This window comes from Anolis sagrei, chromosome 3 (assembly GCF_037176765.1).
Source record: "Anolis sagrei isolate rAnoSag1 chromosome 3, rAnoSag1.mat, whole genome shotgun sequence".
NCBI classification, from domain to species: Eukaryota; Metazoa; Chordata; class Lepidosauria; order Squamata; family Dactyloidae; genus Anolis; species Anolis sagrei.
The window spans coordinates 182,552,656-182,575,766 of record NC_090023.1 but is presented as its reverse complement, the minus strand read 5'-3'; the positions used below and the strand labels follow the sequence as shown (position 1 = coordinate 182,575,766).

The 23,111-nt window shown below is 41.0% G+C and overlaps 1 protein-coding gene across 2 annotated transcripts in view; it reads left to right on the top strand.

The window, feature by feature from the left end:
- ATAD1 (ATPase family AAA domain containing 1) overlaps positions 1 to 23,111 on the top strand; it is a 29,333-nt gene that overhangs the window by 4,129 nt on the left and 2,093 nt on the right. For both annotated transcript variants that reach the window (XM_060768777.2, XM_067465718.1), the window contains exons 2-9: positions 3,295 to 3,470; positions 6,232 to 6,330; positions 7,287 to 7,407; positions 11,328 to 11,528; positions 12,122 to 12,228; positions 15,125 to 15,214; positions 17,361 to 17,411; positions 17,754 to 17,887. In XM_060768777.2, coding sequence (XP_060624760.2) covers positions 3,309 to 3,470; positions 6,232 to 6,330; positions 7,287 to 7,407; positions 11,328 to 11,528; positions 12,122 to 12,228; positions 15,125 to 15,214; positions 17,361 to 17,411; positions 17,754 to 17,887 — 965 coding nt within the window. In that variant the 5' untranslated portion in view covers positions 3,295 to 3,308. The remainder of the gene's footprint in view (positions 1 to 3,294; positions 3,471 to 6,231; positions 6,331 to 7,286; positions 7,408 to 11,327; positions 11,529 to 12,121; positions 12,229 to 15,124; positions 15,215 to 17,360; positions 17,412 to 17,753; positions 17,888 to 23,111) is intronic.

The window sequence follows — 23,111 nt, the reverse complement described above, 5'->3', positions numbered from 1 at the left end:
GACCTATAGAAGAGAAAACATTTATGGGAGAGAAGGATTCAAACAGATGCGCTTTTTCACTAGAGTTGAAAAGGCTCCACTTCTCATCGGTCTTGCCATTTTATAAAATGGCTGCTGATAGATAATAGTTATAAGAAGAGGGGAATCGTTTATACATCTTATACTGATCCCCTCTGCCCAGCCACATAATGATTTAGGACTCAAGCAACGCCTTGTGGAAAGGAAATGCTATAGCATATGATTTTAGACAAGGTGGGAAGCATCTATAGCGTTACATAAGGTAATGAAAAGAGAAGAATAAGTTAGGAAGAAGCTTTGGACAACTTTTAAGGAGTCTGTTGGATTCAGAAATGTATGAGAAGCCAATAAAGACAGCTGAACATTTGAATTGCCTGAAAAATTGCAGGGATTGATTACCTTATAAGTGGCAACAAAGGAAGGCCAAAGAACATTATAGTAAGTCAAGGTGAGAGATAAGTAAAGTTTTATTTGATGTGATAGAGATGAAGGTCTGGATTTTTTTCAGAACTGTTTGTAAGGAAACAAGAAGATAACTGATCTCACATGGGAAGTGAAGGTGAGACAAAGAGGAAGAAAATAAACAGTATGAAGCACTCAAAATCAGTCTATAGTTTTATATGCATTGTGTAGAAATAACTGTACTGTACTGAGTGGCCATTCACATAATAATACTTCTATTTGTTATCCATCTTCATGATTCGAAGCAGGATACAACATAGTTAAAACACACAGCTAAAGCATAATACCATTAAATGTGTATATTAAAATACACAGAACACCAATACTAATCAAATGTAAAGTTAAAATCCATCATTTAAAATTGACTAGGTAGGCCTGCCAGAAGAGATAGGTTTTTAATTGTGTTTTAAAGTTTGAGTGCTCTTTTAGCGATTAGACCTCTTCTGGTAGGTCATTCCACAGTGTTGAGGTAGCCAATGAAAAGCTCCCCTGCTTGATAGTTAACAATCGGTTTCTGGCTGGTTGGAGTAAGTGTCCCCAGAAGACCAAAGTGTTGGGCTGATTATAAAGGAGAAGGTGATTCTGTAGGTAGACTGGACCCAGACCATGTAGGGCTTTAAAGATTATAAGCAGCACTTTCTTCTTTGCCTGGAAACTAATTGGCAACTAGTGGAGTGACTTTAGTATGGGTTTGATATGCTCACTTGTGGATATTCCTGAAAATAGTGCCTGGTGCCAAGTTTTGAATTGTGTTTCAACTTATTTTAGTTTCAAGTTTCTGAACTTGGTACAGCCCAATGAGCATAACAAAAGTTTGACCTTGAGGTTATAAGCACCTGCACTACTATCTTTAAGATGCAATGTTTGTCCCCCTATTGCAGGACTCATACTAAGCTTGAATTGCCTAGAATAGTGCCACAGTATAGTGATATAGAGACACTTGATTTTTGGCTCAAATCCAGATTGTTTAAAGCAGGGCTTCTTAATTTTTTTCACTTGCAAGTTCTTTTGGTCCAGTAATTTTTTGTATGTCCCCTGTTATATAAATATAAAAATAGTTATCAAAACAAAATATTAGTTATAAAAAATAAAACGAAATTAGCATTAGCAAGTCTTTCTAAGCAGGCTGGGTTTTCCTATTGTGAATCATTTTCTGATCTTGGGATCTGATCAGAGTCAGCCTTCCAAGCAGTACCAGTTGCTGTGGACTGCATTTCAGAGGGAGGAATTTCCAAAACTACCTCTGAGTATTCCTTAACTTTAAAAACCCTAGGCAATTAATAGGGTTAATTTCAACATGCAACTTGAAAGCACACACAATCCCTAAAAGTTATTGGTTTGATCCAGTGGCTGTGGAAATGCTAAGGAAGGGGGCTGTACTTGCAGGTCAGAAATGTAGAAGAGAAACCCACTTTGATCTTGATAAGTCATATTGTCACATATGTTGAAGTTGAAGGATACTAGCTATGACTCATGAGGTCTTTTCAGTCCCTGGTGAGTCTTATTATTTGCAGGCCTGAGAAGACTACAAGAAGAGTGACTCTGTCACGCGTTGGTAGGCTATCAAACGTAGGTGGAATTAAAAGCTGTTGTCTAGATTATTTTTCCCCAAGAAAGCCCATTACTGTATATGGTAAATCAGCTGGTCAGATGCTTGATAATCCTCTTACCTGACAGGTGACCAGTTTATACTGGAGTATCTCTTATAGTTTGTTGTCATTTGACAAGCTGCTTGTGTGAAAGTGTCCTTTTTAACTCCTGAGGCAGAGGGGAAAGAACTTGAGTTTAGTAAGATAAATTGAATTAAATGAAATTAAATGGCATAAGATAAGCAGGTTATGGGCAATCCCCGAGTTATAAACATCTGACTTACAACTCGTAGTTAAGAACGGAGGTGAGACAAAAGGAAGTGAGAGAAATCTACCTATCGGAATGGAAATGCTATCATGGGGGAAAGTGAGAAAGCTGAAACTTTCTCGCCAATCCTTGTTTCCATAGCAAGCCAATTTTTTCAAAATCCAGTTATCACGAGGACAAAAAGTGAGGAAATCTTCTGAAGAGGGGCACAGACAGCAAAAGAAACATAACAGGGCTGTTAACCCTTTTCTATGTAATCCAAAACTATATATATATTTGACTGGAGTTACACTTTTAAAAAATGTTCCTGTTCCATCTTACTTACAAATTAAACTTAAGAACAAACCTGCAGAACCTATCTTGTTTGTTACTTGGGGACTGCCTATATAAGTATAAGTTGTTGCAGTTTTAATCAATGTATACATTTTTTAATTCCTTCTTGACTTAAACAATGTGTCAACATATTTTCTATGATATTGTGGAGAAACATTTTAAAATAAAGGAACCTAGCAATGTTAATTACAAAAAAGAGATTACTAATATGATCTATGCTTTGTCTGCTGACACAGCTATTTTTGGTTTCAGAAGTTCTGCTTATGTAAATTATGCAACAGTTGAAAAAGGGGAAATTATGCATGTTTCGAGGCAGATAAACTTGTTGTTTTTGTGAACACAGTATTAACATGAAGAGTTATTTTTTGGTGTGGCCTTGTCTGATCTGTTATACGCTATTTAAGAATGCATAGTTACCATTTTTATTGCCTTTGTCGAATCGGAAGACCCAAGATCAGGGTTTGAAGATCAAGATAAGGGTTGTGTTTTAGACACAACAGAAAAGGGGAAAAAAAGCCACCCAGTTTTTGGAGTGACCTATCATTAAAAGTTGATTAAGGAAACAACTTTCTTGCTTTTCTTTGATGTAACATTGTGATCTTTCTCCTATCCTTTTTGATATAGGTGAAACAAGCAAAATGGTCCATGCTGAAGCCTTTTCCCGTCCCCTAAGTCGGAATGAAGTTGTTGGTTTAATTTTCCGATTAACGATATTTGGTGCTGTAACATATTTTACCATTAAATGGATGGTAGATGCAATTGATCCAACAAGGAAGCAAAAAGTAGAAGCTCAAAAGCAGGTAGGGAAATGAAATGTGTCTTCTTGAATGTTAGACTTATTCAAATTGTCATTTTGGTGCAGAAAAACAATTAACTCCTTGTTGGTTACAAAGCCCATATCAACCAAGTACAGTAGTATTTTTTCCTGTTTCGCAATATGTAACCTTGGCTGCTTGTAGATGTCTTTAAAGAACCATCTGAGTCGCTATCCCTTGATAAGACAAATACTCTTTTTTATGTTTTTTTATTACTGATGTCAGGGACTAATTGTTGTTTTCTGCCATAAATTTGTTTTCTTCAGGTGCAATCTGCTAGGTGGCATTCAGCTGTTTCTTTCACTGTGTCTTCTGTGCCTTGCTTTCTTTTGAAATAGCTGGGACCCATCAATATTAACTGATTTCTCATCCAGTGCCTTTCTTCTCTTTTGTGTGTTGCCTATTATTAAACTGTTTATTCTGTTTAAGAGAAAAACATTCCTTGCTGGCTATGTAAGAAACTAGAAAGACTGATGTGAAAGGAAAGGAGTTAACAGTCATAACAAAAAACAACCTTGGACTACTGCTTTGTCTACAGGCACATGGAGAGTAACCGACAGTTTGTGAATTTATTCTTCATGCCATCTAAAGAATATATATTTCTAAGTGTCTGGCCTGAATAAAACACTTTGTGTTAATTTTCCTGCAAGGACATGAAATCCTTTCAAACCTTTCTTCTAAATATGCTGCATTTTATGGCTTTTTGCAGGTATAGTTATAATAAATGTGTCCATTATCAGATCCAGATAATTATCTCGGTTTGACCCTTCCGAGGTTCCTTACATCATTTAACCCCAGGCCCTGTCACCTCCAATCTTCCCTTTTCTAATCTCTTCCCTGAATTTTACTATCCTACAGTTGCTTTATGATTGGATAAGTAGATAGATAGATCTGTGTATTGATTTGTCCACTTACCATACCAGTAATAAGAAACAAAAATAAAAATACACAGACAAATAGACACTTATCACTATCCTAAAACTCCTTTAATAGTTAACTAAAATAAATTGAAACACAATAAAACTTGATTAAGTAATAAGTTTGGTAAAATGGGATTAATCACAAGATGAAGGGGGGGGTAGAGTGATTAGGGTAAAATAATCAGTTGGAGAATTTTGATAAGTTCATCACCATGACAGATGATTGGACACGTATTTTTAAGGTTCATGCTTGGTGCACAGCTAAAAGGATAGCCCCTAGAGCAAAAAGCCTAATAAGGATAAAGGGGAAAAACTATTTGTTTATTGAAACACTTCTTTATAACATCATTAGTGTTGACTTACTCCTTTTAATAATTCAAACATTGCTTCTGCTCTCACTGTCATGTTTTTCCTTCTCTTCCTTCTGAGTTGCTCCTTTCACCACACTAAGGCTGTGGTAATAACTTTACAGGCTGGGACAGGCCCTCAGGCTCTTCTGTTCATTTCAGTTGTCTGTATATTCTCTGCTATAAACAAGATTTTTCACTTCTTATATTTAACTCGATTGACATTGACTCAAGAGATACTCATGAAACAGGTTTTTAGAAAACCACATTAATCTTTGTGTCCTAAAGCTAATCTCAGAATCATCACTGCCAGCCATTTCTGCTATTTGGGGTTAATGCCAATGAAAAAAATCTCTGAACTTGGGTAGAAGGAGCAAAATGAAGAGAGAAGCTGAAAGGAAAGCAATTTGCAGTCTTGAAGTTGTCCCATCAACATCCTGAAGGGAGGTGTTAGTGTTATATCTATCCAGCATCTTTTACTCTTTCCAGAGGTTTCTCTGTTCCAAACCATTTTTTTAAATTAGGAAGAGTAGTATTTTTCTTAGTACAGTAGTCTAGTGTTTCTGTCTTAATTTCAGTGTGGTTCCATGTTTTTGCCACATGGTCATTGCTTGTGAAAAGGAGAAAGCAAAGTCAAATGATTGTTTCTTCCTTCATTCCTTCCCTGATCTGTTTTGATCAGACAGGGTGTTGTAGCATTTCTGCAAAAGATATTAGAAGAGTATTGAAAAATACTAAAATACCATTAGTCTATGTTGTTATTTACTGTAGTAATGAATAATAATAATAACAATAACAACAACTTTATTCTTACACCCTGCCAACATCTCCCTGAAGGGGTTTGAGGCAGCTTACATATGGGACAGAATGGCCACAAGACTTAAAAGCAAAACAGTCCATTAAAACAAAAACATAATTAAAATAAAACACAGCAAACCATAACAATCCAGATAAAAACACAATTAAATAAAGCATAAGGGTATAAAACGGCAGCATTGAAAACCCAATCAGAACAATGCTCAACAAAAAACCAATACTCAAAACTATTTATATAACAAATAAACTATTTATTTGTTTTATTTATTTTCTTTATTTGTTTACCGCCTTTCCCAACCCCGAAGGGGACTCAGGACAGTTCATAGGTTTGGCAACAATTCAATGCTGTTGATAAAAAAACAGTATAAAACATCAAAATTGACCCTCCCCTGAGAAAACATTGAATATTATTACTAAAATGGGCACAGAGAGGCACTCTGAATTTACTTCATTTAAAATAATGATAATGAAATAATGGTCTATCTTTGTTTTTTCCAAAAAAAGAACAACTTGAGTCCTATGTTTATGCCTATAAAATTCAAATAATCTGTTTACAAATATCCTTACTCACAATTTACTCAACATCCAATGCCAAAGTAGCACTTCCTTCTTCAGTAGAACAAATGTTTTAGTATTACTGAACGCTGTTTTTCTTCTATGTAGGCAGAGAAATTAATGAAGCAAATAGGTGTGAAAAACGTAAAACTTACAGAGTATGAAATGAGCATTGCTGCACATCTTGTAGACCCTCTGAGCATGCATGTAAGTATCTCTCTTAGTTGCATTTTGTCCTTGTCTACCACAGTTTATAGAACCCCTAAAACACCATTTTGCTTTGAACAGCCATCCATCTACTATTTATTGAACTTCTTGGAATTACACATTTTTCATGGCTGCATAGGTTCATAGAAATGAAGTCATATATTGGTAAATATTGATATTTTTAACAAATGGCTTCCATTAAAGTAATCACTCAGACATCATTATCTTAGGTTCATGACATGGTGCCCCAAAGTTTGGAGTTTGCACAGATGAAATAGAACAGCTTATAATAAATCTAGGAAATAATTTGAGATTATTCAGTGGTGGTCATATCGTCCATTACCTACCTTCCCAGTAAATTCGCTCTGGGTCAACATTCCAGTCAAACTAGACTGTTACCTTTCTATGGCCAGCAAATGACAATGTGAAGTATTTCTTTGCTTTCCCACCACAACATTCAGTTAAAAACCTGTGTATCTCAGAAACACCATCTACTTAGCATATTATGTAAAGAAACTTATGTATTTGCAATAGTAAACGATCATACATATTAGTAAAATTAACAGCATATCACATTTCTTGTGTTTTCTCCCCCCCCCCCCCACTTGGTCTTCTGTTATTTTATTTATAGTTATATTTAATATTTTGAGACTCAAGTCCACTGACAGTGTCTTGGGAGATCTGAGGATGTTACTGCTTGGAAACTAGATAGTATTCATTTTTCTGACTTTATTTTAATTTTATAAAATTTCTCATACAAGTCCCAATTTATATGTCTCACCAGTCCACCCATGATTATCTTCAGAACGGCCCTGTAGGTTACTCTATGAGAGAGTGACAAAGTAAACATTGTCTGATGGCCAAGTTAGAGTGCATCATGTCCTAGGACAAATAATCTTTGGACAAATCCCTTTGATTCCCATGGTAACTTTCCTAACAATTTATTTGTGCCTCAGGTAACCTGGAGTGATATTGCTGGTCTAGATGAGGTTATTACAGACTTGAAGGACACTGTCATTTTGCCAATCAGGAAAAAGCATCTGTTTCAGAATTCCAGGCTCCTACAGCCTCCTAAAGGTAAGTACAGAAAAATCTTCATTGGTGATTTTTCTAAGTAGATCCTAATAATTTGCATCAAAAGTAAATAAAGCCAGATAAAATCCTGTTTAATCACTTGTGAGAGGTTGTTATTATTCAGTTTATTTATACACTACTTTTTCTCTCCACAAGGAGATTCAAAGTGGCTACCACTTAACTCACCATGTTTGCACTCAAAAGAGGTTCTACCTAAATCTGTAGTCACAAAGACTTTCACAAATCTCAGGTTATCATAAGAGTGGGGTCATTCATCACATCTGGCATCTACCAAACCTATCCAGATCTGCTCAGACATTCAACCAATTACCAATCAATATTCCATTCTTACCTCATCTTGGGGGCCCTGTATCTTACTATAAAATAAACGTTGTTCTAATATAGATGGTATGCCCCACATCCCCTTTATTCATAAACTTACCCAAAGTTTCATTTATTTTCTCCTTCAGGCCTCCTATGCAAGCTATATACTCTTTTCAGTACCTCAGCCACTTGGCCACTGCTATTATCTGCAGTTTCATGTATTTGTGCGAAGTCCAAGACCATCTCCTTCCATGGATACAGGGGTCACATTATATGGTTAATTAAACAAGAATTTACACCCCAAATTCCATGATATCACACTCTCCAGATTTTTTTAAAAATATTTTTTATTATTTTATCATAGTTCAATACATTTGTTATACATTGTTTGTTTTATAGCAGATACGTATTATTCAATACAACCTACCATACTTTAACTTTTAGCATCTAGTGTTATTTTTCTGCTTATACATATTATCTATCCCTCACCTCTGTGCTCTCCTCCCCCCTCCCAAGCCACAGCTTTTACATATCATCTGTCCAAAATCTCGATTCTTCTTGTGGAGGTAACTTTCCTTCTTTATTTTTTAATCCTTTTTCAATAAATTTTCTCCATACATCATCAAAATCACTTTGTTTCCATATACCTCTTTTAACTTTTAACATACCTGTCAGCTTATCATTTATTGCCAGTTTCCATACTTCCTTATACCACTCCTCTATTTGTATATTTATTTCTCTTTTCCAGTTCCTTGCTATAAGCAGCTTAACAACATAGGAATAGTCATATTACTGCAAATTGCAGCAACCTAGTCATGATAGTTTCCACACAGCAACTAGCAGTATGACATTTGAGTTTCTTGAGCACCAAGGGGACAGTTTTGGATTTTGGAGTCATTTGGAATTCCAGATAAAGGATGCTCGACCTGTAGTAATAAATGGTCTAAAACAATAAGTATAAATCAATGTTTCCCAGTCTTTTTTGACCAGACAGTACTTTGACCAGGGACCACTCTCCATCATTAGTATCAAAAGTGTTACAAATCAGTTTCTGGTCAATTTTAGATTCAGTTGGGTTATTTGGGGTACTGATTCAGAAAATTGCATTGGATAGATCACATCAGCTCTACTTTCTGATACAAAACATATGCCATCCAGTAGTTGCCATCTGCTTGCCCACAGAAAACCACATTTAATAAACCTCAGCACTATAAGAGGATTTAGCGAGACCAGTCACTCTTGTTGCAACAATGAGGAAATGGTGAGGCCGTGGACCATATTATAGTTCTTGTGGACTACAGGCTAGGAACCACTGGCATAAATAATTTTTAAAAACCACACACATAAAAGCTGCAAAACTTCAGCAGATAAAGAAGCTCCTTACTTGGAACCAAAAAGGCAAAACTCAGTGCCCTACCAGTATTTTGTCTCCTGGGAGAATTTTTAATGGGCAAAGTGCCCCCACTGGGGAGATACCTTCTTCATTTTGGCAGGTTTATCAAAGCACTCAGAGAGGATCTCTGAAGATTACCTTGATGTTTAGGCAACTTTGGTTAAGACTAAGTTGAGACTTCTTAATTTTTTCCATCCACAACACTTTTCCATCTGAGAAAATATTACGTGACCCCTGGTATATAGTTATATAAAATAGGCATACAAATCAAACAGTTACTGATAACAAATCAGTATTTGCAAAGCTTGCTAAACAGGCTAATTTTCTTTTTTTATGAAGTACAGTTATATTCTTCAGGGTCCACTGTCAATGCTGCATGAATATCTAAAAGCCATTAGGTAGGATTCAGAAAACTTTTACTATTGCTAATTTTTCTGTGACCCCAACATTAATCAAAGGGACACACAGTTTAAGAAGCAGTACTTTAGATAACCAGATCCCAAGCCCTACAATATTTTCATGATTATGAAATGCATTTAGAATTTGAGTTGGAGATTACCTACAATCTGTTTAAAGCAGTTGATTCATGAGTTAAGTATTCCGTGCTTGGTATTGTGTCAGCAACATTGTGGGACAGTCAGAGTTTATGGATAATCTTTAAATTTGTGCATGAAACATAAATTACTCAAAGCAACTTGGAATCATCAATTAGTTGTAATAATAAGTTATCTTAAATGTTAGTGTGAAAAGAAGAATGTGAATCTCACAGATTCTTTAGATGCGCTTTGAAGAAAGTGAGGCACTATCTAAATAAAAGATTTCATACTTAGTTGTGCCATTTCAATACTTCTGACTGAGTGGTTTTCTGTGATAATTTTGGCTTTTATTATTCTCTTTCATTCCCACTGAGATCATTTTGTTCCCTGAGAAAGTGTAATGTTAAGGTTCCATTACAGAGTAGACCAGGGGTCCTCAAACTTTTTAAACAGAGGCCCAGGTCACAGTCCCACACTCTGTTGGAGGGCCGGGTTATAATTTGAAAAAAACCCCACATGAATGAATTCCTATGCACACTGCACATATCTTATCTGTAGTGCAAATAACACTTTAAAACAATATAATAATTAAAATAAAGAACAATTTTAACAAATATAAACTTATTATTATTTCAGTGGGAAGTGTGAGGCTGCTTTTGGCTGATGAGATAGTGTTGTTGTTGCTGTTGTTGTTGTGTGCTTTCAAGTCATTTCAGACTTAGGTTGACCCTCAGCGAGGGCCGTGTAAATGACCTTGGAGGGCTGTATCCGGCCCTCGGCCCTTAGTTTGAGAACCCCTGGAGTAGACTCTCTACTTTTTGCCAGGGTTGGGACACAGGACCGCCACAAAAGTGGAAATGCTACAAATAAAATACTGTGATTTTTAAAAACCCGAGTAAACATTTCTCGGCAACTCTAGGGCCTCCAAGGTGACTCTGTTACAATGCACTGGAGGATCTAGATATTGTTAGAGAGCATATATTAATCAAATGCAAAAATAATACAATTATAAAACAATTCTAAACTGCAAAGCCATTAAATGCTAATCAAAGTGGCCAATTGGAACATTCACACTTGTCTCAAGCAGACAAGAGTTCTTTCTCCTACCCTGGACCTTCCACAGGTATATAGACCTCCCTTGCCTAGTTTCCAACAGACCTCACAACCTCTAATGATGCCTGCCATAGATGTGGGTGAAACATCAGGAGAGAATGCTTCTGGAACATGGCCATACATCCCGGAAAACTCACAGCAACCCAGTGATTCCAGCCATGAAAGCCTTCGACAGCACATTGTACTTTAGTTTTTCAGTGAATTTCTCATAGAATCTCAACCAATTCAACATCATTTGTGGCAGCCACAAAACCAAAGTTTCTGGAGTACAACAACGACTCTCAAAGTAAGCACCATGCAATTAAACAGGAGGAACACTCAAACTAGGAAAAGAAAAAAATCAAATTTTGTTACATGTTGTCATCAAATCTGCAACCCACAAGTGAGGAGGGTGAACTTTTTAGGAGCCAAACTATATAGGAGCAGCAGTGCAGATGTTGAATATGTGAAGGCACTTAACAAGCAGCCTTATTAATGCTGAGATGTGTGTGTAGGTGTGCAGACAATGTCTCTTGCACTAAGTGGCAATAAAATGTTAATATTGTATCTTTTTTTAGGAGTACTCCTCTATGGCCCTCCAGGCTGTGGTAAAACTTTGATTGCTAAAGCTACAGCAAAGGAAGCAGGTTGTAGATTTATTAATCTTCAACCCTCAACGCTTACAGATAAATGGTATGGGGAATCTCAGAAGCTGGCAGCTGCCGTTTTTTCCCTGGCCATGAAACTGCAACCATCCATCATCTTTATTGATGAAATAGGTAAAATAATGTATGCTCTCTATATAGTCACAGAAAAAGGTAGCAATAAAGTGTTTTAAAACCAGTGGTCCTGTAGGATAAGTGTCAGTAGCAAAGAAACGTGCTATTTTCTGTAAAAACTAGGCCATTAAATGCTTTGGTAGTATTATGAGTTACCTTGAGGAGAAGTAGAAAAGCCATTTTACTAGTACATAGAATCATAGTACTTAAAATATGATGTTTGCTGCAGGAAGACAATGAAACCCTTCAGCAGATGTTCTGTTTTCATTTCAGGGCAGCTGTGGTTTATTTGTATGTGATGTTATGCTCCACATTGGGTGGTTAAGATGTACAAATCTTATTCTTCAGCTTGCATGCAATATGCTACACGAGGTTTTGGTGTTAAGTAAATCATTGCATAAGAAGCAAAATGTAATGAATGTAATGTGTATCTTCAAGAGCAGATTAGGAACATGCTGGAGGGGAAAGTATATTAAATATCAAGAATGCTATCTTGGGTTGGTGGGACTTGTAGTCCAATAGTTTCTCATTGCCCCCATTCTTGTCGTTTTCAATGAGCACAAGTTTACATTCCTTTTTTTAAAAAAAATCAGATTCCTTTCTGCGAAGTCGTTCCAGTTCTGACCATGAAGCCACAGCTATGATGAAGGCCCAGTTCATGAGTCTCTGGGATGGTCTGGATACTGACTATAACTGCCAAGTAAGTAACACTTTTCCACAGTAAATTGATTTTGAAAATCAGCATAGGACACGTATGTAGAACAGATTTCGTATTTCTTTTCTGCAGCAGAAATCTTCATTAAGTGCAAAACTAAAGCATAGCAAGGTCAGGGGAGCTTAAATGCTTAGCAGAAGGGAAGTACAAGATCCATGAGTTTCTGTTCTCTGCAGCTAGAGTTTCATTTTTCCTCTTTTTCTAAAGGGTGTATTTTCACCTAACATTAAGGCTTCACTTTTTGAACGGAGGATCAACAGATGGTGTCAAAAATGTGTATGGGGTTGCATAGTGCTAGTTTCTAGTATTTTAGGTTTGGTCTCCTGTGGATAATTAATCCTTGTTCATTAATACCTTCTTTGTTGTGTTGGATAGTCAAATGAATCCTATCTTGTTTGGCTTAGTCAATCTTAACTTTTTCAGGATGAGTTTAAATATCCCTGGCAGTTGAGATTGCTCTCAGAAGCTTCGAAATGACTTGAGATGGTTATCACATAACCGTAGGATATTGGTTATGTGATAACCATCTCAAGTCACAAAACTGATTTGCAAAATATTGCAGAGGTCAGTAATAAAGAAGAAGAATGCATGTCAAGCTTTGCAGAAACCAAACAGAACTTCAAGTCACAATATGGTCACCGTATACACAAAAATAATGTGGATAATAGTGTACGTTATTGAAATAAAAGTCTAGTTGCATCTGACTCTGCCAAAGAGCTGGTGTTCTCCATAGACACCTCCATGACTGCATGGAGCGCTGTTACCTTCCCGCTCTTACTCACATTTGTATGTTTTCGAACTGCTAGATTGGCTGGACCCTGCTCACCAAATTCGAACTGCCGACCTTTTGGTCAGCAAGTTCAACAGCTCAGTGGTTTAACCCGCTGCACCACTGGGGGCTCCCATTTTAAAATAAAATCATGAATTAGAAACACTAAGACGAATATAGCAGCCAACTGCCTATTATTGATCACAGTCTGACCACATGACTGTTCAACTGGCTCACGTTTCTGAGCATGAGTAAAGGCAGCCCAACACAGAACATGCTGTAGAAATCCATGGCTGTAGCTATTAGGAGAAGACAAAAGGATGGCATTGCATCTCCAAATATGAATTCCACATTCCCCATGAAAATTTCCTTCAGCATTTCTCCTATTTCAGAGGATGAAACAGTGGATATCATTCACCCCGGGAATTCTTATCGCGTTTCCTTGAAAACAGTGTTCCTAAATGTAAAACTTAATTTTTAAGTTGCTACAGTGCTGTACGTTTGCAGACATAAGGAGAATTTCTTTCGGAGAGGCAGAATTCTTAATTGGGTGGGCAATTCATTCGTTTAGCTCTCTCCCCTATAGTTACATCCCTGCATTAGTCCAACTAGAGCTTGTGTATTTGAAAAAATGCTCATAGAGTTGATGAAGCAATACTTTAGTACTATCTTTTAGTCTTGTACATTTGTATAAGATTGCTATCTGTTTCTCTTTGTTTAATTTGTATGGCCCCATTTTCGTTTTCAAGTGCCACTTCCGAAAACGGCGCCTTTCTGAATGAGCTTTTTTGTTCCACATCTGAAAAAAAATGAATCTTTTCATCCCACTGTTGGTAATGGGCTGGTGATCATATATAAATGCTCCCCTTCCCCATAGTTTTAGGGCTGCTTCTGTTTCCCTCTTCAATTGGGAAATTGCTGAGGTCTCTTCATCGGAAATCCTTGGCACGGGGCTGGTGGCTTGCCAGTTGCCAGAGCTTGCCCTCATGTGCTTGGCAACCATGCAGGCCCTGACAGGCCCGTGCGTTTTGGGCCTACGCACACGGGCCTGTCAGGGCCTTCAGTTGAGGGCTGAGTAAGAAGCGGTGCTTACTAGTTGCCGCGGCTTACCCTCCACCACTCTGCAACTGTGCAGACCCAGAAAGGTCCTTGCAGGACCATGCGCTTAGGATCTATGCACGCGGGCTGCTAGGACCTGCAGCCGAGGGCTAAGTAAGCAGCGCTCCTTACTTAGCACTTGGCTGCAGGCCATGGCAGGCCCACACATGTAGGTCCAAAGTGTGCAGGCATGCCGAGTGGTGGAGGGCACGCCCTGGCAACCAGCAAGCCACCAGCCCTGTCTAAAAATCTCAAATGAAGAGACCTCAGTGCAATCTCTATAACTATGGTGTCGAAAAGCAGGCTTGGAGCTGGTACCCACTCTTGCTTGCCTTTCGTATTGAGTTTATTTTCATTCCAGAAGGGGACTTCCCGTTCCGTGCCATTCGAATGAACGGAACGAAATGGAAACACGAACTACACGGATGATACAGATACTGGGCCCATGACTATTATCTTTTCTAAAATCTTTTTGCAATATTTATTATCATCTGTAGGTGGCAGTCTCTCCCTTCTCTCATTTCCCATTTTGAAACATGCATCCCTGGACCTTTTACTTATTACCAGTTATCTGTATTTGATTATCTGTGGCATGTTTGTGTGTGTGAGGAAGAGAGAGGGATTAAAATAGAAAGAGCACAGCCTACACAGCTGCTGCAGTCTTGTAAAAACGGATGATTTGTGAAGCAGCTGGAAGCAGTGTCATTTGAGGGGCAAAGATCCAAGCATAGAAAGCAGTATTCATGTCCTTTGTATAAATTCATTTGAAAAAAAGTATAATTTTCAATACTGGTTTGCGCTGAAGGGGAATTTGCTTGGCTTGGAAAATGGTAGCTTGAATTTAGGTTGCCGAATTTAGAATGAATCCACGTGACTATTTACATCGCTTGTTGATGTTAAATAACATTTTCCTCTCCTGTGATGCTATGTTACCTGAATCACCATACTTCTTTTAAAGTGTAATTAATTCCAAATCTTGAAGCTTTCCATTCTCCTTGTTTTTACTACACTTAGGTGATAGTGATGGGAGCTACTAATCGCCCTCAGGATCTTGACTCTGCTATTATGAGAAGGATGCCCACAAGATTTCACATCAACCAACCTGTAAGCAATTGAGAATTAACAGCAGTGGTTTTCATGTCGTCTGTCCCCCCGGGTTATATGTTTTACAGCTTGAATGCTTTTATCTTTTTATACTTATAGACACTGCTCAGAGGGGCCCTAGAACAAAATGGAATGGACTAATAAAAATATAATGTCAATAGTAATGGAAAGGAACAAATAGCAGACATAGCAATAAAAGTAGAATCTCTAACAGCATAAAACTACATCTGCAGCATGCAGTAGCCATAGGAAAACATAGCAAATAAAACTGATGTAAGGACTAAATTAGTCTTGCTTGGGGAAAAGAGCTACAAAGGGTCAGCACAGAAACTAAAAGCCCTTAGCTATTATCTCTATAAATTGTGGCTCCAACTGTAATATAGTTGGCCCTTAACCTTTGCAGGAACTAGGGGCATAGGATCTGTCGGAATCACAGATGCCTTAAAGGGCCAGACTCAGAGTTAGTTCCAAAACAGAGTTTATTGAAGCAAAGGAAAAAGACTCAGAGACACTTAACTCAATGCCTCTGGTCAAAAGTCAAAGGTAAAACCAGTCCTGGTTCAAAAGGGTAAACAAAAGTATAATCCGGATTAGTCGGATAGAAAAACCGAATCAAACACAGTTCTCTGAGGTCACACAAAGAAAGCACAGCATGCAACTGGTAAACAAAAGCAGAAAAGCCACAGGGAGAGAAGTGTAGTCAAGCGAAGTTCAGGGTCGTAGCAAGAGAAGTCCGAAGTAGAGAAGTTCCAAAGTCCACAGAAGCAGCATCGTAGTCAAGCCGTTCCAAGGTCAAGGAAGGGGGAAATCCACACTCACGAAAATCCAATCCGAGTTGAAAGCACACATGAACAGGAGCAGCAACCTGCAGATCCCAAACCCAATGCTGAACACAAAACAGGCAGCGACAAGTCCAGACAGTACCCAATGCACGAACGCATACAACACCTTGCCTTCTGCAAAGATCCCCCATTCCTGAACCCACTTTTATTACACATCATCATCATCAGAAGAAGATGAACAGACCACCGCCCCATGATTATCCCTTGCAGCTGCTCCCACTCTTCCCGTGAAGTCCTACGCCCATCCCTCCATCTCCTGTCAAGACTTAGCTCCCCCCAAGACTCAGTTGTATTCCTCGATTGCCAATCTTCACTTCCAGAGAATTCCATAAATGTATCACTAGATATTGGCTCCGCACAAACAACTTGCACCTCCTTTACCTTAGTCCAATCCAGTGTCATCCCCGTTTTCCCCACTCTGTGACCCATCATCCCAAGAGAAACACTCAAATGATTCCTCATCTGTAGGTGCCGTAAGTATATCCCGGATCCTCTTCCTTTGTTGCTCCTCATCCAATTCCTGCTCCCGAGTAACCCTTTTTCTTCCTCTGTTCCCATCCATTGTCTCCCTCCTCTCCTTCACTCATTGACCCTTCATCCCCAGAGAACCCCTCAAATGAGTCCTCATCTTTAGGTGCCATAAGTATATCCCAAATCCTTTTCCTCTGTTGTTCCTCATCAGACTCCTGCTCACGAGTAACCCTTTTTTCCCCTTCTGTCACCCATACTACAGCTTGCAACATTACTTACAGGCTCTACTACAACAGGATCCTTGTGAAAGTAGGAAAACAACAAAAAAAGTCTTAACACCCACACTCACCCCTCTCAAGTGTGCTACAGACTGTGCTTCTGCAAAAATCTCCATTAGTGTCATCATCCTTCTCAAGGAGAAGGAAAAAAAGGATGATGGCATTGAAAGAGTGGGCAGTCAAGTTGGCAGTGCAAGAAGAGAGATAGGACCATATGTCAATGTTATGAAATCACAAGAATTGCAGTTTCACAATCCTTCTCTCCCAACGAGTGCTAGAGCCTCACCAAATTGCAAATCCTCAGGAACCCATAGCATTGAGCCCTGACAGTTAAAGGAGTGCGAAATGGCTCTAATTCAACAGTGTAGATGCACTCTGCATTTCTCCTACCGTGTCTGTAGTTGGAAGACCCATGGTCGTGAATGGGAATTGTACAACAACTTGCTTCCATGCCAAGTGCAGTAGAGGACCTAACTAGAAAACTTGCATTGTATTGCAAAATTATTGTGGCATTTCCGTTTTATTATGATGATGTGTTTTGTTTTTAATTTAAAGGCAGTGAAGCAGAGAGAAGCAATCTTGAAACTGATTTTGAAAAATGAAAATGTAAGTCTGTTTTGCTACAACTCTTCCTAATACCATATAATTTGAAACCGATTTTGTGTTCTTCTTTAGTGTTGAAAAAGTGTAGGATATATGGCAGCAGACACCTCACTTAGGTGGACGTTTTATTGTATGGTGTATATCTTATTTATTCTCCAATACAGCTTTGATTTAAAGTAAAGAAATTTAATTTGGAGGCAGGATTATACCCATATTATTGTTCTTTGCCAAACCCCAAAATGAACAATATGATAAATTCCTTCGTTCTGTCTCAGCTGGGAATGTTAGTCACTGTTGAAATGTGTCAAATTGCAATTACATATGCTGCTCTTTGTGTGCTGTTAGGTGGACAACGAAGTGGATCTCCGCGAAGTTGCTAGAGACACAGATGGGTTCTCAGGAAGTGACTTGAAAGAAATGTGCCGTGATGCTGCACTAATATGTGTCAGAGAATATGTTAATTCTACATATGACGAAAGGTAAGTCAGTCATACTAAAAGAAAAGTTTAGAATTTACTGGACAATTTGGCAGCTCTTTTTACAGGGAAAGGGTTCTTAGAGAAAGCAACTTGAGATATAGCTGTTCACACTTAGAAAAGAAGGAAGATTTGGGTGGCATGGTTAACTTTTGTACGATAAAGTTAGAGCACATACTGAGTTTTAAAACCATTGTATTTGACTGGCTCTTCTGAAAGTTTGATATAAAACACCGCCCTAAAAATTATATTACTTCATATAAAGGTTTTCCAGAAAATAATATGTTAAAATCAAAAGCTATATTATGATACTGCTTTCTGTTTGAACCAAGATAGAATCTTAAATCAAAAGGGGTGCTTTTCAAGAAAGACACAAATCTTCGGTTTTATTTTTAAATAAAACTTAAAAGGAGATTTAATTAAGATAAGAGAAACTTCTGAATGAGGGAATAGCTACAATCAGGTGTGTTTATGTACTTGTTGGAGGATGTGGGTATTTATAACTACAGCAAAAATAGTTTGGTTGTCTTTGTTGGAATAGAAAGTTCAGCAACTTGAGGTTCAGGTATCTAAAGGTAAAGGTTTCCCCTGACATTAAGTCTAGTCATGTCTGACTGAGGGGGTGGTGCTCACCCCCTTTTCTAAGCCGAAGTACCGGCATTGTCCATAGACACCTCTAAGGTCATGTGGCCAGCATAACTGCATTGAGTGCCATTACCTTCCCACAGAAGCAGTACCTATTGATCTACTCACATTTGCATGTTTTTGAATTGCTAGGTTGGCAGAAGCTGGACCTTACAGTGGGAGCTCACCCCGCTCCCCAGATTCAAACCGTCAACCTTTTGGTCAGCAAGTACAGCAGCTTAGCGGTTTAACGCACTATGCCATCGGGGGGGGGGGGTCTTCTCTTCAGCATATTAGGAAGCGTAATGACTTCTGATCTTTACAACTACTTGTGGGGGAAAAAAAGTAAGGTATAAATAAACCTCATAACAACAACACTGGTGAAATACCTGTGTTTCATAATCAAAACAACTTGTGTACATAAAAATATGCACATGTGTTGGTTGGTTTGTATGTTTGTACCACAAAGAGGATTGAATGATGAGTTGACTGAGGGAAGGGGAGAATCTTTGGGCAGTCATAGGATTGAGAACATTGTGGAGTGGCAGCGGTCTATGATGGCCGCTCAGAGGACGATCAATAATATAACAACAGATCTTTTGGTTCAGCCAACCGCAGCCTGCACTCAGGATCATCATCTACAAACGGACATGTTCGCGGTGGACATTGCTGACCAATTGGTAAACAGAGGCAGATGGACTTCTAAGAGGGCAGTTTGTAATTCCTTGGCCCAAATCCTGGGTAAAAGACAACAGGATATAAGACTAGAAGCCATAGTGTGGTTATGGAGGGACTACCAATCATCTGACCGTTCCTCCCGTCTTCAAATAACACCAGAAGACAATTCATGGCTCGGAGAGCTTATGGCAAAGCGCTCTGTCTTAAAGAAATGGGGCATTACCATTAGGAGGGTAGTTGTGGACCCCCAGATACGCCCCTTATTTGCCTCCGGGGTTCCTTCTCGCCATACACCATCAGGTCCCCGTGTGAATTCCACAATTAGCTCCCCGGTTAGGGCCTCCCCCTCCCCCCCTCCTGGTTCATACCATTTTGAGACCCCATCTGCCCCGGTCGCCCCCGCTCAGCCAGCCACACTCCTTCGCTCGAGAACACTCCCCTTATTCAGCCCACTCAGCTCCCTTGATGTTTCATTATCTACCTCATCATCAGAAACATCCTTACCTAACGCCCAAGGGAGATTATTCCCCAGCCCGACTTCTTCCTCTGAGAGCTGACTAGTCATAGATCCTGCCCATGTAGGGGGGGGGAGGGTTCCGGAGGAAGGGGATGCCATCCAAGTCGTGTGGGGGAGGAGAATAGCGGGTCACCAACATCCCAGGGAGAAGCGCAACAGAGTTCTTGCGACCCTGGAGAAGGTAGGTAGTGGTAGGCTCCATGGCAGCCCCCTTGGCCTTAAGGTCCTGCTGATTAATGCCAGATCCGTTAATGGTAAGACCGCGGCCATCCAGGACTTGATCATGGATGAGAGGGCGGATCTGGCATGCATCACCGAGACCTGGTTGGATGAGCTGGGGGGAGTAAATCTCACTCAGTTGTGTCCACCTGGTTTCGGAGTGCATCAGCAGGCCAGACAAGGGGGGCGGGGAGGAGGGGTCGCAGTAGTCTTTCGGCAATCCATCGCCGTGATCAGATGCGCTGTTCCGCAGGCTTCGGGGTTCGAGTGTGTCCACTTGAAAGTGGGGAGCCGTGACAGTGTGGGGTTCCTGCTGGTGTACCGCCCACCCCGCGACCCAGTAGTTTCCCTGTCTGAGCTAGCGGAGGTGGTCTCTAATTCGGCCTTGATCTCCCAGCGCCTGGTGGTGCTGGGAGACTTTAACATCCACGCCGAGACCACCCTTTCTGGTGCAGCTCAGGATTTTATGGCCACCATGACGACCATAGGGCTGTCACAAATAATATCTGGTCCCACTCATCAAGCTGGACATACTCTTGACCTTGTTTTTGTGGCGGACAACGAAACGATTAGAGTGGAAGATCAAAACATCCTTCCGGTGTCATGGTCTGATCATTATCTGATCAGTTTTAGACTTGCTGCGACTCTCAACCTCCGCAGGGGTGGAGGACAGATTAAACTGGTCCGCCCTAGGAGACTGATGGATCCGGATGGATTCCTGAGGAATCTTGGGGCTCTTCCTGCCTTGGAGCCTGGCGATTCCATCGACGCCTTGGTGTCTCTCTATAATGGGGAGATGTCCAGGGCGTTAGATGTGATCGCACCCGAACGCCCCATCTCGTTGCGTCGTGACAGGCCATCTCCCTGGTTCACTGGGGAGCTGGCCGTGATGAAGCATGCGAGAAGGGGGCTAGAGCGCAAATGGAGGAAATCTCGGGTCGTATCTGATCGAGCACGGGCTAAAGCCTCTCTTAAGGCTTACTCCGTGGCTATTCGGGTGGCCAGGAAATCATTCACGACCACCCGGATAGCGTCTGCAGCAAATAGATCATCGGAGCTGTTTCGGGTCGTGGGGGAACTCCTCCACCCACCTGTGGTGGAGGGGGTCACTGATGACCCAGCAGCTCGGTGTTGCGATTTCGCACACCACTTTGCAGGCAAAGTCGCCCAGATACGCCTTGAGCTTGACTCCAATTTCATCGCAGTTCCAGAAGAGGTGACGGAGACATCTGCTTGTCCAACCTTGTGGGATTCTTTTAGGCTTGTTCTTCCTGAAACCGTGGAGGAGATTCTTGGGGCTGTGAGAGCGACCACCTCACCCCTAGACCCGTGCCCATCTTGGCTCATTAAATCAGCCAGGGAGGGGCTGGTTGATTGGTTTGTATTGATTATCAACGCATCGTTGGAGCAAGGGATTTTTCCATCTACCTTGAAACAGGCTGTGGTTCGCCCACTCCTCAAGAAGGCTTCCCTTGACTCCACGGTGCTGAGTAACTACAGGCCAATTTCCAACCTCCCTTTTTTGGGCAAGGTGCTGGAGCGGGTGGTCGCCTCCCAGCTCCAGGGCTTCCTAGATGATACCAACTACCTAGATCGGTCACAATCTGGTTTCAGGCCTGGTCATGGCACCGAGACGGCATTGGTCGCCTTGGTGGATGACCTCCGCAGAGAGCTGGACAGGGGGAGTGTGACTCTGTTGGTTCTCTTGGACATCTCAGCGGCTTTCGATACCATCGACCATGGTATCCTTCTGGGTCGTCTCTCTGGGATGGGCCTCGGGGGCGCAGTTCTATCGTGGCTCCGGTCCTTCCTAGAGGGTCGAACCCAGATGGTGAAGCTGGGAGACGCCTGCTCGGACCCCTGGCCATTGACCTGTGGGGTCCCGCAAGGCTCTATTCTGTCGCCCATGCTTTTTAACATCTACATGAAACCGTTGGGAGAGGTCATCCGGAGTTTTGGAGTTGGGTGCCATCTCTATGCGGATGACGCGCAACTCTACTACTCCTTTCCACCTAATGCCAAGGATGCCTCCCGGGTGCTGGACGAGTGCCTGGCCGCTGTGTCGATCTGGATGAGGAAGAACAAGCTGAAAATCAATCCTGACAAGACAGAGGTCCTCCTGGTCGATCGTAAACCGGATCGGGGTATAGGGTGGCTACCTGTGCTGGACGGGGTTACACTCCCCCTGAAGCCACAGGTCCGCAGTTTGGGTGTCCTCCTGGACTCGTCGCTTACACTTGAGGCTCAGGTGTCGGCGGTATCCGGGAGGGCCTTTGCACAATTGAGACTCGTGCGCCAGCTGCGACCATACCTCGAGAAGGCTGATCTGGCCGGGGTGGTCCATGCCTTGGTCACCTCTAGAATGGATTACTGCAATGCGCTCTACGTGGGGCTACCCTTGAAGACGGCTCGGAAACTCCAACTGGTCCAGCGGGCAGCAGCCAGGATGCTAACTGGGGCTCATTACAGAGAGAGGTCAACCCTCCTGTTCAAGGAGCTCCACTGGCTGCCATTTATTTTCCGAGCCCAATTCAAGGTGCAGGTGCTTACCTACAAAGCCCTGAACGGTTTGGGACCACCCTACCTGCGTGACCGCATCTCCACCTACGAACCCACACGCTCGCTCCGGTCATCTGGGGAGGCCCTGCTCGTGATCCCATCCACGTCGCAAGCGCGCCTGGTGGGGACACGAGACAGGGCCTTTTCTGTGGCGGCCCCCCGACTTTGGAATGCCCTTCCAAGAGAGCTTCGCCAGGCCCCTACTCTAGCAGCTTTCAGAAAGAACCTAAAAACTTGGCTGTTCCGATGTGCCTTCTCAGATTAGGAATCCCCACCCAAGTCCTAGAAGCACTTTAGCACAATTAACATTACTGCACACCGCACTATTTTATTCCCATGCTCCTCCTACCACTCTAGCACTTTTAACCCTGTACCCCACTGCGCTGGCCGGCCCAGTTTTAAAGTGTCATGATGTATTGTTACTGTCGTTATTGCTTGCTTAACTTATTGATTTGCTATGTTTTCTACTGTTGTGTTGTTTTACTGTATTGTGTTTTGAGGCTTCGGCCTGTGTAAGCCGCATCGAGTCCTTCGGGAGATGCTAGCGGGGTACAAATAAAGTTAATAAATAATAAATAAATAAGACTCCTCCATGGCATGATGGATCTGGGTCTGGACCAAACTTGGTAC